Source organism: Carassius auratus, chromosome 13 (genome assembly GCF_003368295.1).
Source record: "Carassius auratus strain Wakin chromosome 13, ASM336829v1, whole genome shotgun sequence".
In the NCBI taxonomy this organism is placed as follows: domain Eukaryota; kingdom Metazoa; phylum Chordata; class Actinopteri; order Cypriniformes; family Cyprinidae; genus Carassius; species Carassius auratus.
In genome coordinates, this window is record NC_039255.1 from 3656821 (window position 1) to 3673923 (window position 17103).

Consider the following 17103-nt stretch of genomic DNA (forward strand, 5'->3'; position numbering starts at 1 on the left):
AGGTGGTTGCTTACTGGCCCAAGACATAAATAAGTAACATTTAAGGTCATGAACAGGGAACTTTTTTATTTTATATTGCCCATTTTATTAATTTAATCCATTAGAAACCAACTACCACAACTCTCATCAAGAAGCTCCATTTGATGCATTATTCATGCCTTTAGCACAAACAGTACAGATCAGACCACAAATTTTAAAGTTAGCGGTCTGCTCAAATCTACCACCAGATTCCAGTGTTTATATGTGACTCCAGAGGGTTTGGAGGGAAAGTTGGCCAATGAGATTTGTCCATGCTTGTGTTGCCGTAGGCGCCCCTGAGAGGTCTGTGCTTTTGACTGGGCATGCCATTGTCAGAACAATAAAGCTTGCAGAAATTACAATTTGAAAGGCGATTGTGATTAGGAAAGAAAAGGAGTGGCCATGGAAGAGTGTTGGGATTTAACTGGTGTAGAAAATGGGAAGGGTGAGAAAATAAGCAAGGAAGGGAATGTGAAAGGACAACAGGGTGAATGTGCAGCTTGGGTAAAGTTTACTTGTGTGGGGCGGATGGGTTGTCTGCTAAAGCCCTGTGATCTAATTATCAGTGTTTGCTAAGGTAAGCGCCAGTACTACTGTTTAAACAGACCCCTAACTCTAACTACTAAACTTTGGAGTGTAACTCGTCCCACACCTTTTGTCCTTTTTTTGAGAGCAGGTGTGCAAATATGGTTTGCTATTATACTTTAAGGAGGACCTGAGGAATATCTAGGGTCCAGAATGTCATCAAGAGTTCAAGGTGAATCTAGCCAGGAAGCTCCCACTTAGCAACAATATAGCAACCACCTGTAGTACCAGAAACACAACAGCATAGCAATTCACCCCAATATCATCTAACAACTTATGCATGGGCAAAAACTGTTCTGATGTAGGTTTTTTTTTTTTTTTTTTTTTTTTTTTTTTTTTAATGCAAGTACTTTGTTTGATTTTAAGTAATCTTTTACATTTCATTGAATATAATAAAAAAAAATTACCCATAGGATCAATGGAAGTAAATTAGATTTTTTAATTATTTAATTGTGAGACTGGGGCATTGTTATTAAATTATATTTGGCAACAACAATGACTTTTGCATGGGCAAACTGTTTTAGAAAAATGCTAAAAAAATGTTTTTTCTTTTTATTGAAGTACTTTGTGTTGTTGTAAATGAACAATTCTGGCCATAAGATTACGTAATGGAAATAGATTTGATTTCATTGACGTTTTTTGTGTATGTGTGTGTGTGTAATGAATAACTTTGGCTAAACAAATAATGGAAATGATGATTTAATTTGATTTCAAAATTATGCATTTTTATTAAATTAAATTTGGCATAAACTACGATGTGTGCATGAACAAAAACTATCAGGAATAGGGAAACGACCGTTCTTAACAAAATGCAATAAAAATAAAAAGATTGAAAAGAATTAGATTAGATTATTTGATTCTTAAGTATAATTTAATTTCATGTAATGGAACTGCATCTGACATCAACAAATATAGTACCTTGAAGTATGAAGACTTGGGGGTTTGCAACTCCCTGGTTGGGAAATCCTGGAAAAAGTGGAATTAAGGTGTATATATCTGTTATTAGAGAGCCATTTCATCATAGTTTCTTCTCACATCTCATCCGACTGACACGAGCACTCAGTGTAGCACACAGCAGTCTCAATTCCATCTCACCAAGAGGACGGAGACAGAAGGATGATAGTGTGAGAATTGGACAGACTGGATCCTGTCACAGTTTGGTCGAGAGCCTAATTATCTGTTCTAGCTGAGGCGCAAATGACATGTGGTGAAGCAGACGGGAAGTGTGAGACAGTCGGTATCTGTCACTCCTGACGGAACGTTTGATAATAACCGCCACTCACAGTACGCTTTTCAATAGCCTTCTCATCAAAACACTGGAGAACAGACAGAGTCACACCTCCAGAATTTGAGTTTGAGGGCTTTTTCCCCTGCATGTGTTTCACCTATTATTCCAGTTTTAGGAAAGATGTTAAGTGTTGCAGAGTAGGATGTTGCTTTGATTAGGGTTGGGCGATGTCTACCAAATTGGCATTGGATGATGTCTACAATGAAACATTGCGATGGACGATGACATTGGGAAGGGGGGGGGGGTTGTCATCAGAAGTGTCTGCGAGACATCTGCGCACACTGTCAGAATCCTGAAAGTGAAGTATAGCCAAGCCTAAGTGGTGTGGATGTTAGAGGATTAAAACATTACATTTTTGTTTGGTTATTTTAATTGTATTGTAATATATTTATTATCCAACACACACAGTCTGATCCGCATGTTCTAGCCTATTTAATCTAAATTATTTTCAATAATTTTGAATGTTGTTCAATGTTTTAAGTTTGTGTAAAACATTTGTTTGTTGTTTTTGCACAATCAAATATTTAACATTTGTAATCAGGAAAAAAATAATTGAATGAACTGCGCAAAAATTGGTAGCAAGCATTGCACTGGGCTCTGTAGTGCGATTAATGAAGATGGTTTTTTTTTTTGGGGGGGGGGGGGTGTCATCACGAAACATCATGAGCTCTGACCTTTCCCCAGAAGCAATATCTGGAATTTTCAGGATGTCAACAGGTTGTGGATTTGTGGAGGGTCGGTGTCTTGTGGACGGCAGGGGGTCGGTTGGCAGGGTGAGAGGTGAAAGGTCAAAGAGCAAATCAGAGGAGCAGGAGGTGGTGTTGATGGTAAAGAACAGATGTACTGGACCTGAAGAATAAAGAGAATGAAAGCATGTCGAATGTTTAAAGAGGTTGAGCTTGCATCAAGTTCCTCTCTGCCAGAACAGGACAGAATTTATCGTGGTGCTGTGAGAAATGCTTTCTTTACCTTTGAATAATGAAGCTGTTTTTAAATGTCGACAAAGTCATTTGATCAACTAAAACTGATTGAAACTGGCTGGTTTGTCTTTTCTTTGTAGCACTACTGGTAAAACATGATGGTAGCAACATCCAATTTTAACTTTTAAAATAAAAAGAAAGGTCAGATTAAAATGAGCTTGCTCTAGAAGTTACTCTTTGTCTTCCAAATGCATACATGTATAAACCATAATAATTTGGAATAATTAGTTGGAGAGCTCTTCTGTCTCCTTTTTCTGCATGGATCTTTCTGCTTTCAGCATGCACAGCTTAATCTTTTGCACTGCTTAATTCAACTCCCCTCAGCATTTTATCTGTTCACTATTAACATACTAAAAGTTTAGTGAGGCTCAATTGTCCACTGGACATGCTGCAGAGTTTCCTAAGTGTGTATGTAAAAAAACTGATCCACATGTGTTGGCTCTTTCTAACAGGACTTGAGTGGGAGCAGGCCTCGTTTTTTTTTTCAGTTCGTCTTTAATCGTACAATAGAGGGAAATACGCAGCCAATTACAGTTAAATAACAGTTGGACAAACTGAGGCCTCCGGAAGAGCAAGGCAATGAATACCGGTCCCATCAATCAACAGATCAGAGTTCGTTCTAAGGCCGCACCGTCGCGAAAGACAAAAAGGAAAAGGTAATTGTTTCCGGACTCGTGAAAAAAGGAACAATACAGGAACTAAACGTGTGTAGGGCAGTGTGCCTGGGGAGAGAGTTTAGACCTTCAAGCACACTCCAAACCCCTCGAGGACTGAACGCGAGTCATACGACTTTCCCTTCCTGTGGTGAGTAGTTCACTCCACCATACACATTCACAATAGGACAAGAATGTGCAGGAAGAGAGGTGTGTTACTACGAGAAAGGTTGGGACAGTCTCTGCGCCGCTGATCAAGTCTGATCATGTTTTTCCATACTTCTCGCTTTCAAAGTTTATGTCTTTTTCATGCTTAGTAAGCTGTTTAGTCTGTCTTAATCCATAGTTTCTGCCTAGATGCAGTTAGTTGTTGTTTGTACTGTAGAATTATGGGATCTTTTACAGTGTCAGAAGTTTATTAGTGGTTCTTACACTTGGAGGTGGATCATGGTGTACTGGCCAAATTATTGAGCAATTAGTCCAGGTTTTCCCTGAATGTGTTTGTGGTTTGTATTGCATTTCTGTGGTCTGGGTTAAATCATACAGCTATGTTAATTGTCCAAAAATCTAATATCTGTGCTGGTGTTTCTCAAACTGTATCATACAGATTGTACAGTTACCATCTGTATTAGCAAGTGTTGATGGCTTTTTTTTTTGAAGGCAGTTTCGACCTCATTTGAGTCATTGTGTATCTGCATCAAGTGTGGTTACTATGCAGTGCAGTGTTTTTCGTGGTTTATCATTCTACCCATAAGATTAAGTGAATTAAATGGATAGAATAACTTTCATGAAATCCTCACTCTTTGCTTCTCATTCTGACCTGATTGGGGCGTTTGATTTCTGTTCATCTTGGCTTTGCTCTCAATGCAGTCTCAGGTGAATTGAAATGGATATAGTTGGTATGTTTTGCTTAAATGCTTGATCACATATTGCTTCACATAAATAGAGGTCAGCTGATATGGGTGTAGGATTTACAGAACAAATGCAAATTTAATGACTTTTTTTTTTTTTTTTTTTACAAATATCTAAAACAACAATATATATATGTATATTATATATATAATTACAAGTATGTACTTTAGAATTTATAATTAAATAGATAAAACATTATATTATGTAATAAATTGCAAAGTTAACTAAGTTAAGTTTTTTTTCTCCTTAATGCCCAAACCACCTTATTTCAATCTCAAATCAAGCCTTTGATTTTCCTGTTTTAGGTGCCTCACTTTGAGGCCATTTGGCATTCCGTATGAGCGTTTGGCTAGGCAATATAGTTATTGTAGAGCATAATTAAAGATAATGGAATAAACCGGCAATAACAGGCTTAATTCTAATGCGTGAGGTCGAGGTTGAAATGACAGGGAAAGGAAAACCAAAGACTCTGTTTATGAAATGAACAAATATTGAACTCTATTTCTCGACTGGCACCTCTTTCATTTCAGCTTACTGCTAATGCCACACTTTTTCCCACTGGTACAGCTACATGCTTCCAGAAATGCTCTGTATTCATGCTTCACAGCTAATTGGATGCTCTGAGGTGTCTGTATTTGGGATATTTTGACTTTTGGGTGAACTATTCATTTAATTGAAGCCTCTTCTCCACACTAGTCACTCTAGGGATGTTATTTTGGTGCAGTGTTCTTCATCTTACACTCTTTCTCTTTCTCTGTGCACCCTGTCACCCCTTTTCTCCTGCCCTCCTCTCTTTTCCCCTTCGCTCTGCAGAGCCTCCAACCAAAAACCAAAACTCTAAGCCTACTCTGTGCTCGGTGCACCCGGGTGAACTGCTCAAGCTCAGCTGCCCGCTGCCCGAGGCGGCCGCCATCGTCTGGACCAAAGACGGCTCCTCGCTGGGCCCTGACAACCGCACACTCATAGATCAGGAGTGGTTACAGATCCGCGACGCCACCCCTAAGGACTCGGGCCTGTACGCGTGCAGTGCCGTGGGCTCGCTGGCCGGCGACATGCTTTGCTTCATCGTAAACGTTACAGGTGAGACACCAGTCTAACACAGGTGGTGCCATCTGCTGAATGAGACTTTGATATCCGTGGATGAGTCTTCATCACTCATCATCATCAATCATTCATAACTCACTTTACAATGCAAGGAAGTGGAAATGTAGTCATTAAAATGTCTTTGCATGCACCATTCGGATTTACGTCCTGAGATTTGAACATTCGTTGGTTCTGTAAAAATGAATATTAAGATTCTATTAGTTGATGTTAGCTTATAGCTTACACTTTTTGTCATTGTGTTATACAGACATTTTGTCTGTCTGATTTAACACGTCGTTAAAATATTTTGGACAGTTTTTTAACTAGCATTCATAGTTGCTCTGGGCTACTGAACACAATCTTATCTCACAGTAACATTAAATGATGACACATTACAGTTATTTTTGCTATATATGTTTTTTAAATATAAATTTATTTATATAAAAGATATATTTATCTATTAAAAATAATATATAGAAATATATATATTCTCCTCAGAATTCGTTATGAACGAAAGGTACTTAATCTCCTTTGTTTATTTTCTGTGGATTTGCATGGACACAATGATTATTCATAACAAATAAATGACAAAGCCAGCCAGGCATCAGTGCTAAAACAGGTTCACATTTTATAAGACTTGAGTTTAAAAATAAAGACTCCAGACAGTAAATTTAATACTGTAAATAAGGTACTCTAAAATTGTACTCTAAAAATTGTTTGATTTGATGAGCTGTGCTCAATGCTGTTATTACTGTATTAACGTTGCTGTATGTAATTTTTGAAATAAATTAAAATCACCATATATACACAATTATACATTCACTGGTATTTAGGAAATATGCTAAGTTCATATTTTTTTTCTTTCTCCTAAAAGCAATGCTACAGCCAGTTATTCTACTTTGAAAATGTGCCTTCTATGTCGTAATGTCTGTTTTTGTTTTGGTCTGTGTGATTCCACCCACTGCTAGTTTAACCAATATTATTTAGACACCCCGGATTGCCGGTTGGTGGAAAACACAGTATATCGAAGCCATGGAAGGCAGCAAACAGACTGGCTCAGAGATCGTAGATTGTACACGACCTAAATAGCCTCGGCATCCATCTAAAAAGCTCTATGATCAGAGGCATATTAAAATGTGGATAAAGCACTCATAAACATAAAGTGTAAGGCAGTGTTAATTGTGTTCATTCCTGTTGAGTGTCCTCAATCTGACAACCCGCCGGAGCATCGCGTCTGAGGAGATGGAGGCGGGAGAAGTAATACTTAGAATTTGGACTGCAGTGCCCATTTCAGCCACTAGTTGTCAATATTGCATACTACACCTTTAATGCATCAAAAAAGCAAATATTTGATTAGTGATTGTTAGCATAGAAGTCAGGGTGTTGTGACGGCAGGAGAAACAAAGCACGGTTATAGTATTCCCGGTACTCTCTGCAGATGCCATCTCATCCGGTGACGATGAGGACGACACGGAGCGATCGGACGATGTCGGGGTGGACGGTGAACAAATACGTGAGTATCAGGACCGGGGACCGAACACCAGTTGGCTCAGAGTACCATATGAAATCCACTTGTATTTCCGATGTTGAATTTAGATGCAGCACGGTTGCTATAGTGTTGTCATATTGGCAAAGGTATTAGTTTTTTTTTGTTAGTGCCATTTTTTTTGTTAGTGAAACCAGACTCTATTGATAGGACAGGCCTGCAGCAGAGCCTGATGTTCAGTATGTCACCAAGAATTCCAGCACAGACACATTCCCAGAATTCCAGGACTTCTCCTTCCTTCTTTCTTTGTGTCTTTGTGCTCTCCATTTCTCAGGTCCATGAGGGTCTGTAATTTTCTGCTAAGGGATGTGTTTAGAATTGAGAATAGCAGGGAAAGACTTGAGGTGAAATAGTAACGAAATATAGAAAAAAAAGAGACATTCCAAAGATGTTAATAATCCGAGTGTTGCAAGGATGACTTGTATTTGTTGGCAAGCCTGGAAGTCAACTGGTTTCCTCAGCAAAAACCCAGGATTTTTCCATTGGCTTTGAGATTATTGTGGAAAATAAGTTTATGTTTCTTACATGTTTTGTCCATCATGATAATATTTACAAATGAACACAACTTATGTGAATTTTGAAGCCTAAATACAATGGCTAAAAGCTAAAGCTACAGTCACACAACTTCATCATCATCACTCTTATACTTCCAACAATCAGTTTCATCTTATATAAGCGAGTTCATGAGTTTTCCTGTTGGATATGATGATGTTTAATGTCTCAGACAACCCATGGAGTCCCATTTAGCCACTTGATCAACATGCATAAAAGATTTAAAATTATGAGTGGGGTAAAACCAATGTATTATATGTTGTAAAATAAAACAACAATATATTGCGCTAGTACTAACCACAGACTTTATTTCAGGCCACAAACCCATTGACTTTGGGACGATGGAATTGTAACTTATTTCCAGTTTCAGGACTCATTCCTTCAGCAATCTATGTTTTTATTTTTGGTCACGGTTAACACAAAATGCTTCTCATTTTTGAGAACTTTATGCACAAGAGAAGCCTTGACAGGTGAGGAAAGGATATTGACTGCATTTCCATTGCTGAAATGAGCGCCATACCCAACAAAGTCTGTTTTGAGTTGTTCAAAATGGTATATTAAAGAGAGTTGTTGGAAAGAGGGGTGGAGCGAGGTCTTCCAGCTAATGGGCTCTGGTTTGGATCTGCCCCAACACTTTTCTGTGTATGCTTTGGAGGTCTGGCCTTTGGCCGTGTACGAGTGGAGTTGAGGTGGGTGTGGGGGGATTGGGATTGGGATGGAGGGGTGTTTAACATTATGCTTGGGGTGGTTTCGGGCTCAGTGGGTTGGATTTCTGCCCTGTTGAACCACTCCGAACTCTTTGATATTTCTGTGCAAAGGGGGCCTCAACAACAGCAGTCTCAAAAACATCAATTCCCCCCCCCCCCTCTCATGAGAAAGTTTAGTTTATTTTTGAGAGGTTTTGTCTGCATGTGAGGTGTGCTGGAGTAGACAACGCTGGGATTGTTTAAAGTCTAAAGGTCTGGTTTTCATGTTTTTCTTTTTCTTTCTCTGCTTAATATGATGGAATTGGCTGCTGGGATGTTTCAGTGTTTCTGTTTACTGACCGATTGTTTTGCAGATACCAGTGGTATTTGTTGATAGTCCCAGAGTTTTTAAAGAAAAATGTCAATAAAGGTTCAATGGTCAGTCCATCTTTCACTAGAGGTCACCTGTCTTGGGGTTGCCCAGGACATCCATCCCTACTGCCCAACTGTCTGAGAGTCATTTCCATCTTAGTTTTCTCAAAAGGAGTCTGGCTTACAGACATGTAGTCTGTTGGACTTCAGGGCATTGAGGTTGAAGAGAATGACCGTTATGAAAGAATTCCCATGAGATGAGATGAAAAAGTTGGTTGGTGAAGAAAGAAAACAGACAGAGAGATAGACGTTGAAGAAAAGGGTTGAGTTGAAAACCAATTAGCATGCCTTCACGCTGAGGGGAAGATGTCTGTTTACACGTCTGATATCAAGTCGTTTGCAACCTTCCGGTTAGCATGTCTGTCGAACAAAAGAAATTGGATGTGATGGTCCAGTTCCTTCTTGGCAAGCTGCTGAGCTTTTGGACCAACTTGTTTTATCCTTCTTTTCTCTTGTGTGTTTTCAGAGCAAATGGGAATATGTTTTTATTTAAGCCGCTCACTGTGAGTTGCAGGGTTCCATTAAGCTGATGGGCGGTGCAGTCATGCAGGGCTACGAGTGTGAATAACTGTTTCGATTTGCATCCGTGGTCATGCCTTCCTGTTTCCCCTTGCTAAGTTTCAGACAGGCGCCTGCTTTCTCAGTCTCTTGGCAATGATGCATTTCTTTTGGGATATTGGGATTGAATCAGAATGGACCTCAGATTGATTTGCCATTTCATTGCATTTTTTTGTGTGTCATTGAATCAGTGTCATTTTGGAATTATTTATGTGCTATTTGTTTTTTATTTTAATTTTAGTAATTTTGTTATTTGCTTTTTAATTTATTTAATTTATATATTTAATTTCTATATATATATATATATATATATTGCAATTTTTCCAGTTGCTGCCTTCATTGATTTAGCAGTTGCACGAGGTCATGTTGCAATTTTGATTTTGAATGTATTTGTTATATGAACCTAATGCTGATCTTCAGCTAAAAACAAAACTGGTTCATCTTCAGTCTACTGTACAATCCATAAACTACTGTTTCTGGCTTTGATTCTACTTTTTTCCATAAACATAGATATAGAAAACACACTGTAGATGTCAAGGACTGATATATGATCTCTGAAAGTTTGCATGGAGGTTTTATGTGATGAATATCAAAGCTCCATGTAATCTCAAAAGCTTCGACTCATCAAAGATATATATAGTGCACTGCAAGTGTGTGATTCTTGTTGATGATTGGATGATGCAAATGGTTGTCATTGCTTCTTCTTTCCTACAGTGGCACCATATTGGACCTCGCCGGATAAGATGGAGAAGAAGCTGCATGCCGTCCCTGCGGCCAACACTGTGAAGTTTCGGTGCGCGGCAGCGGGAAATCCCAAGCCTGGAATGCGCTGGCTGAAAAACGGAAAACCCTTCAAACAGGAGGATCGCATGGGTGGTTACAAGGTAAGAGATCTTCACTAATGCTGGATGAGAAATGGCGCTCATCATGGTAAAATGCATTTAAAAAATGCTTAAGTACTAATGCTTTTCAAAGAGTACATCTTTTTATACATGCAGATTTACATGAGTCAGAATTGTTAGCATGAAACAGCTGGTGACGCACTGACTCTTGGTTAAAGTGTAATAGATGTGCAGGATGATTGGCCAATGTACCCCGATCAGTGTCTGTTTGCTCTTCCTTCTCTGAAAACACAGCTGATCCACACAGAAGGTCACTAATGATTGAGCTGCTCACGCTCGATTGATCTGAAGACTCAGATATGAGTCAGTGTCTGACTACAGGACCAAGAACTCGTTCATTTGATAATTCAGACTCAAGTTAACATTTACAGTAGTCACAGGCAAAACTATAAAGATATATATATATATATTATGTTTTATATTGTAACGGAAATGTATTTGAATTATTTTAGTTGCAGTTAAATACAATAAACCGGATTATTATTGCATTTTTAGAATATACAAAGCAAATCTTCATGAAAAAAGTCTCCACCTTCTGCCTAAAGGGCAGGTTTTAGTCAAAATAAGATCTAATATTCAATTCAATTCAAGTTTATTTCTATAGCGCTTTTTACAATCCAAATCCTGGCAAAACAGCTATACAGAAAATTCAAGTTTCTACATTATGTTTAGTAATAGCTTATTAAAATGTTTTATAGATAGCCTCAGGTGGGTTTTGTGGTCATTTGAAGGGTCTCAAAAGGCCGAGGGTTGAGGAGTGAAAGTCTCCATGGAAGAAACGCTGGATTTTGTGGCCTGAAGTCACGAGAGCTGCATTCCTGGGGTGGGGGCAGGGGCTCGCTCATCTGTCGGCACGGCGATATTAGTTTTCCCATGGTGCTCTTGCTCAAAAAAACCATAGTCTTCTGGGACAATTTCTCTCTCTGTTGTTTGTTTTGTCAGATTTGCCCTTCATTTTGAAAGACATCACACAACTGTTGTGAAATGAAGGATGATGGACGCTCAACTAAACCTGGAGTTTAGTTTGAGAAGAACTTGAGAATAACAAAAACAACCAGCTGTGTTTGGTTATACGATTCACAAACTGGGAACGTCGCATAAACAAGTGACTAAACTATTCCGAATGTGTTCTGTTGTACTAAGTTTGTATTTTTTGTATTTGTCCCGCTCAGCTCCGGCTCCAGCACTGGACTCTAATCATGGAGAGCGTGGTTCCCTCTGATAAAGGAAACTACACCTGCGTGGTGGAGAACGCCTACGGATCCATCAATCACACCTATACACTGGATGTAGTAGGTGAGTCCTGTTTACATGTGTTTCCTAACAGGCTGGTTTGGACACTGGCATATAAAACTGCTGTGGGTATCTTTGGGTGGACAGCATAGCAAATGAAGTTTGTGAGAGAGTACATATTAAAAATAACAATAGAGCAGGGATTTACATAGTGATTGGTCTATATATTGGCCAGTCCAATAAAACAGATGAGGTTTGGCCATTGTGAGAATATAGATAGTAGCCGATAAGCATAGCTGATTAGCAGACTGATTGCTATGTTAAGAGAATGTCTTTATTTGATTAAAAATTTGGTAAAATTTTGAAATATTATTACAATATATTTCACAATGATTATATTTTGAAATGTCATTTATTCCAGTGATCAAAGCTGTATTTTCAGCATCATTCCTCCACTCTTCAGTGTCACATGATTCTTAAGAAATCATTTTAATATGACATGGAAGCTATATTTCAAGTCTTTTATATCCATGCTGTTCTTATATGTATTGTGAACATGTCTATAATGCAGCTTTAAAATATTTGGAAGGCTTTGTTTTCATTCTTTTTGGTGTGAACTGTCCCTTTAATTCACAGCTGTCTACACTAGTTTATCGTTTGAGTAGACCTGCCCCATCTGAAGCTAAGAAACCAAGCTGTATTTTTGCATGCACGCTCCCATGCACATGCAGACATACTAGGCTCACACACACATATACATGCTCCCTATTTAGGGCCCCTGTTCTGGGTTAAGTAAAAGCAGTCTTTCAGAAAGTCTCTGTTTTTCTTTTCAGTTTTATTGCAAGGCCGTAAAGCCCTATTGTGTCTGGCTCAGTCTAATACTCTCATCAGAGAAAGTAGGAGAGAAAAGAGGCAGAGGATTGAGGGATAATGCTTTTGTTTTTCACTTTAATGTAAGACTATCCTACCTGGAAAGTCAGTGAAAATGGCAAGATGATAAAAAAGAAGGTCGGAAAAGAGAAAACCTTTTCCCTGTGCCGGAATTGGAGTCGCGCTGACCCTTCGAACAGGTCAATGAAAGTTGTGCCAGCCTGACCTGGCTTGCATTACAAAGCTGGACTAAGTACAAAGCGCTGACACTTAAAAGAGCCAGAAATACTCTAATTATCGCTGTTTATTGTGGATGTCAGCCAGATTCCAGAAATTTCTACTGTAGATCACTTCCAACAATAGCTTCTTCTACCAATTTGTGCACATACTGTATTATATAAATATTTGAGTCTAGGACTTCTAGTCACCATCCACTTCCACTCACGCTTTGCTGGCATTAGAGTTTGGCAGTAAATCACAGTCATTTTAAGTCATAGTAACAGTATATATAATAATATAGTGTTTTTTGTTAAAAGATTAATATGTCCTGTCTCATCTTGACTTGTTTGGTACACATATTTTTGCATTTCTTCATGCTTTTTGTCATGTTTGGTAATATGTAAATAATATTAAGTACTACTTCCATGTAAACACATCTTTTGCTTTATAAACCATACAGCAAAAGCTCTACTGACCGATGTTTCAAACCACCAGACCTAGTTGGCACAGTAACTTAGTTCATATCCCTCCTGATTTCTCTCTCAACCAATCCCGTGCCACAACCCCAGGAACCCCTCCCTCACTGTTTTTGGTCCACGGATGCTAAATCAGGAGTTTATCCAGAGTTCAACAGTCTTGCGTTGGGATGCAAGATCAGCAAATTTTTTAGTTTTTATCTTTGATTAACATTAATGGCAAAAATGACAACAGGAATATTAAGACAACTGTCACTTTAAGACATTAAGCACAGATCCCCTATAACTTCTACACATGTGTTTTCAGTCTAAAATGCTGGCTGCGTACACTTAAGACAAAACGAGTTGTGTTTACAATGATATTTGGATGTAATTCTGTGTATTTGTCCGTTCAAGCGCAAGACGATGTGAAAGAAAGCTCAATTCAGTATTCACACACTATATGAGGCTGCTATTTGTGTGTGTGCTTTGGAGAAAATGTGTGCAAATGCCAAATTGAGTTTCACTTTTGCATCTTCTTGTGCTTGAATGGTTAAAATCAAAATAAAATACACACACATGAATCGACAAACGTAATCAAAATCACTTGTCATATAAAATCAACCAGCCTTGGAAATTTGAAACCAGTTCTCGAAAGCCAACCCTTGACACAATCAATCTGAAACACTTGCTAGCGTCTCCAAAGGAAGACTTTCTGTCTGACTTGGAGATTTTGTGAGGTTTAGATGTTTGTGTGTCAGCAAAGTTTGTCTCTGTTCCTTTTTGTTTCTCATCTGTCTGTCTTTTCTTTTCACTGCCCATCTGTTGGGCATCCTTTATCCTTTGCATCCCTTGACCCCAACCCTTCTCTCTTTTGCTCCCTCTTTCTTCTTTGCACCATTGTTTTGAGCTTTTCTTGTGCCCCCTCTTGTGCCTCTCAGTCCTAAATCCTCTTACATCCCCCGCAAACCTCTGCTGCTTGTCTGTGAAGGCTGATCTCTCCACATATCCTGTGTGACATCATGCTTGTGTGTCTGTGTATGTCGGGGTAACTAGGAGACGTGTCAGAATTACAGGGTGAGAGTAATGTTGTGTTGTTAAGACAATGAGGTGTGTGTTTGTAGTATGGTTTAGACTGCTTAGTTTAGTTTTTCTTTGGAAAACGTTATAGAGTAGTTCTTACTGCATCCATAGTGGGATTATTATAGTTAACTAAAACTACAACCATTAAAAAAAAATAAAAAAAATTGTTATTTGAAATAAAATAGTTACTTGAAATAAAATAAACATTTCCAGGAAATTTTTTAAAAAAAAAAATAATATTTTCTTTTCTTTTCTATTCTACCAAAATAACTAAAAAATAAAATTTGTATAAAAAAAATATATATATATTTAGGCATATTTCTTTTATTAACTAATAAAACTAATAAAACTTACAAAGACACAACCAAATTACTAAAACATGAACTAAAATAAAAATAAAAATATATTAAAGTAATAAAATAAAAATGAAATCTAAAAAAAGTGTTTTTTTTATAAATATATATATTTTTTTAATTATAGGCACCTTAATTACTAAAGTTGATGTGTATTAGATACTCAAAACGAGTTTGGTTTTTATTGTGGCTTTTGGAAAAACAAACAGAAAAAAAAGCATTCTTATTTTGTAAGATCATTTTTAATGGGAAAAAGGAAATGAAACGAGAAGGTTCCTGATACGCCAACGCTGCCGGAACCGCATCTGATACATGGTGTACACTGTACATCTGTCTAAACCCCCACCCCACCCCACTTTGCCCTTCTTCATCTGTGTTTGTTCAGTCCTTATCAGCAGAGATAACGCAACAGTCTCTGTTTGTGAAGTCTTAACAGCAGCCTATTAGGACAGTAGGGTGGTGATCTGAACACCGTATGTTCATCTTTACTGTCTTACCAGGCAGATTGGGCTGGTTTCCACAACAAAGAAATATAAGCAGCACATCTGTTTTCAACATTGATAATAATAGAAATGTGCAGCAAATCAGCATATTCAAATGATTTATGAAGGATCACTGAAGACTGGAATAATGATGCTGAAAATTCAGCTTTGCATCACAGGAACAAATAGCATTTTAAACCAATTAAAATAGAAAACTTTTAAATTGCAATGTGTTGCAATGTGCAATGTTTTGAATATGTACCGACCCAAATTGTAGTTTCCTTAGTAAATATGAATATACTAATGTTCATTCTTCTTCCTTTCTATCAGAGCGCTCTCCTCACCGGCCCATTCTTCAGGCAGGTCTGCCGGCCAACGTCACTGTGCAAGTCGGAGAGGACGCTAAGTTCGTCTGTAAAGTTTACAGTGATGCTCAACCTCACATCCAGTGGCTGCAGCACATTGTGAAGAACGGCAGCCGTTACGGTCCTGACGGGCTCCCTTACGTCAGGGTGTTGAAGGTATTAGGCTATTTAGGCTTCCGTTTTTCACACATTTTGTCCTTTTCTTAGGGGGACAGGAATGTTTCGATGCAGCTGATTTCTTTTAGAAAGAATGAGAAGATACAAAAACACTTTATTCTTGCAGGATATATTCTTATGCCATGTAATGAGTGGTGCTCCTTGTTCTGCTCTCCTAAAGAGAACCAGAGATTATAACAGGCTCCCATATGTGTGTTTCTGTCCCTCGTTACGGCGCCCCCTAGCGCTCGGGCATTAACAGCTCGGACGTGGAAGTGCTCGTGCTCACCAACGTCACGGAAGAGGACTCTGGTGAATATACGTGCCGAGTGTCCAATTATATCGGTCAGGTCAGCCAGTCCGGTTGGCTTACTGTCCTTCCAGGTAAAAAACAAGAACGAGGCCTTCAACGTCCCCTGCCCCTCTGCTGGTGTTTTGGGTTGTTTTTTTTGCCGTCGTGGTGATCCTGGGATTTTCGCTGAGCTGTTATGGTGTGGTTTTTCTTATTTTTTGGTGGATCTTTCCAGGTCCCCAATCAGCCATGGAAACAAGCCTTTGGTCTGTCCTTGCCACTGTCTTTCTGTTCTGTTCTGTGTCAAGTCTCCCTCCTACTATTTCCTCTTTCATTTATCGCTTCACTTCGGTTCTTCCTTGGCAAAGAGGCAGCGGCTTGTTTTCCATGATCTTCACTTGTGTTTGCATGAACCCTTGAGGATCCGCTGGGTTCACCTGTGTTGGTGCAAAGATTTCGGCCTTCATTTTTTCCCCTGCCCTTCCTATTTGACGATCCTCTCTCCTGAAGAGGAACATCTACCATCTCTGTAATGTGTAGATGAGAAATACAACACTGAACATCATCTTTTCTCTTCTTGGTATTTTGGGTCTGATTTGTTTCTTTTCTTTTCTTCTCTTTCTTTCATCTACATCCCATCTTCCTCTTCTCCTTTGTTTCCTCCTTTGTTTCTCTCAGACGGCAGGTGTGAACACTACGGACAAAGAGATCGAGGTGCTCTACCTGCCTAATGTAACTTTCCAGGATGCGGGCGAGTATACGTGCTTGGCGGGTAACTCTATTGGGATCTCCTATCACACTGCTTGGTTGACGGTGCTTCCAGGTATACACTCGTCCTCTACTGCTTCCTCTACACTTCCTTTAAGTCAAAGCTACATTGGTTGATATCGCACCAATGGTCATTGAGAGGGACCACGAGGCACTTGGGACTGTTATTTTAGTATCATGATAGATGGTAATATTTCACAAAGAAAAATAATGAAATTACAGCTCCAATAATGTATTTTTCCTTATATTCTGGTTAATATTTTGAATAAATTTTCATTTTTTAGAGTTTTATTTAAATGTATTTAATTTAATGTTTTAGTACGTATTTCTCGGTCTATAAGTCGCACCTGAGTATAAGTCGCATCAGTCCAAAAATACGTCATGATGAGGAAAAAAACATATCTAAGTTGCACTGGACTATAAGTCACATTCATTTAGAACCAAGAGAAAACATTACCATCTACAGCCGCGAGAGGGCGCTCTATGTCTTCAGTGTAGACTACAGGAGAACTGAGCAGCATAGAGCGCCCTCTGGCCCTCTAGAAGGTAATGTTTTCTCTTGGTTCATTTCTCTTGGTTCATGTCAAATTAATTTTGATAAATAAGTCGCACCTGACTATAAGTCGCAGGAC

At 38.7% G+C, this 17103-nt stretch overlaps 1 protein-coding gene across 10 annotated transcripts in view; it reads left to right on the top strand.

Moving 5' to 3' along the window:
- The window catches only part of LOC113112374 (fibroblast growth factor receptor 2-like), a 42265-nt gene that overhangs the window by 6685 nt on the left and 18477 nt on the right, over window positions 1-17103 (top strand). For 4 of the 10 annotated variants that reach the window (XM_026277912.1, XM_026277913.1, XM_026277911.1 and 1 more), the window contains exons 3-8: window positions 5250-5516; window positions 6958-7032; window positions 10008-10177; window positions 11368-11491; window positions 15221-15411; window positions 15657-15795. In XM_026277912.1, coding sequence (XP_026133697.1) covers window positions 5250-5516; window positions 6958-7032; window positions 10008-10177; window positions 11368-11491; window positions 15221-15411; window positions 15657-15795 — 966 coding nt within the window. Of the gene's footprint in view, window positions 1-5249; window positions 5517-6957; window positions 7033-10007; window positions 10178-11367; window positions 11492-15220; window positions 15412-15656; window positions 15796-16381; window positions 16527-17103 lie in introns of all 10 variants that reach the window. The other 6 variants (XM_026277909.1, XM_026277906.1, XM_026277907.1 and 3 more) reach the window with 3 other exon arrangements.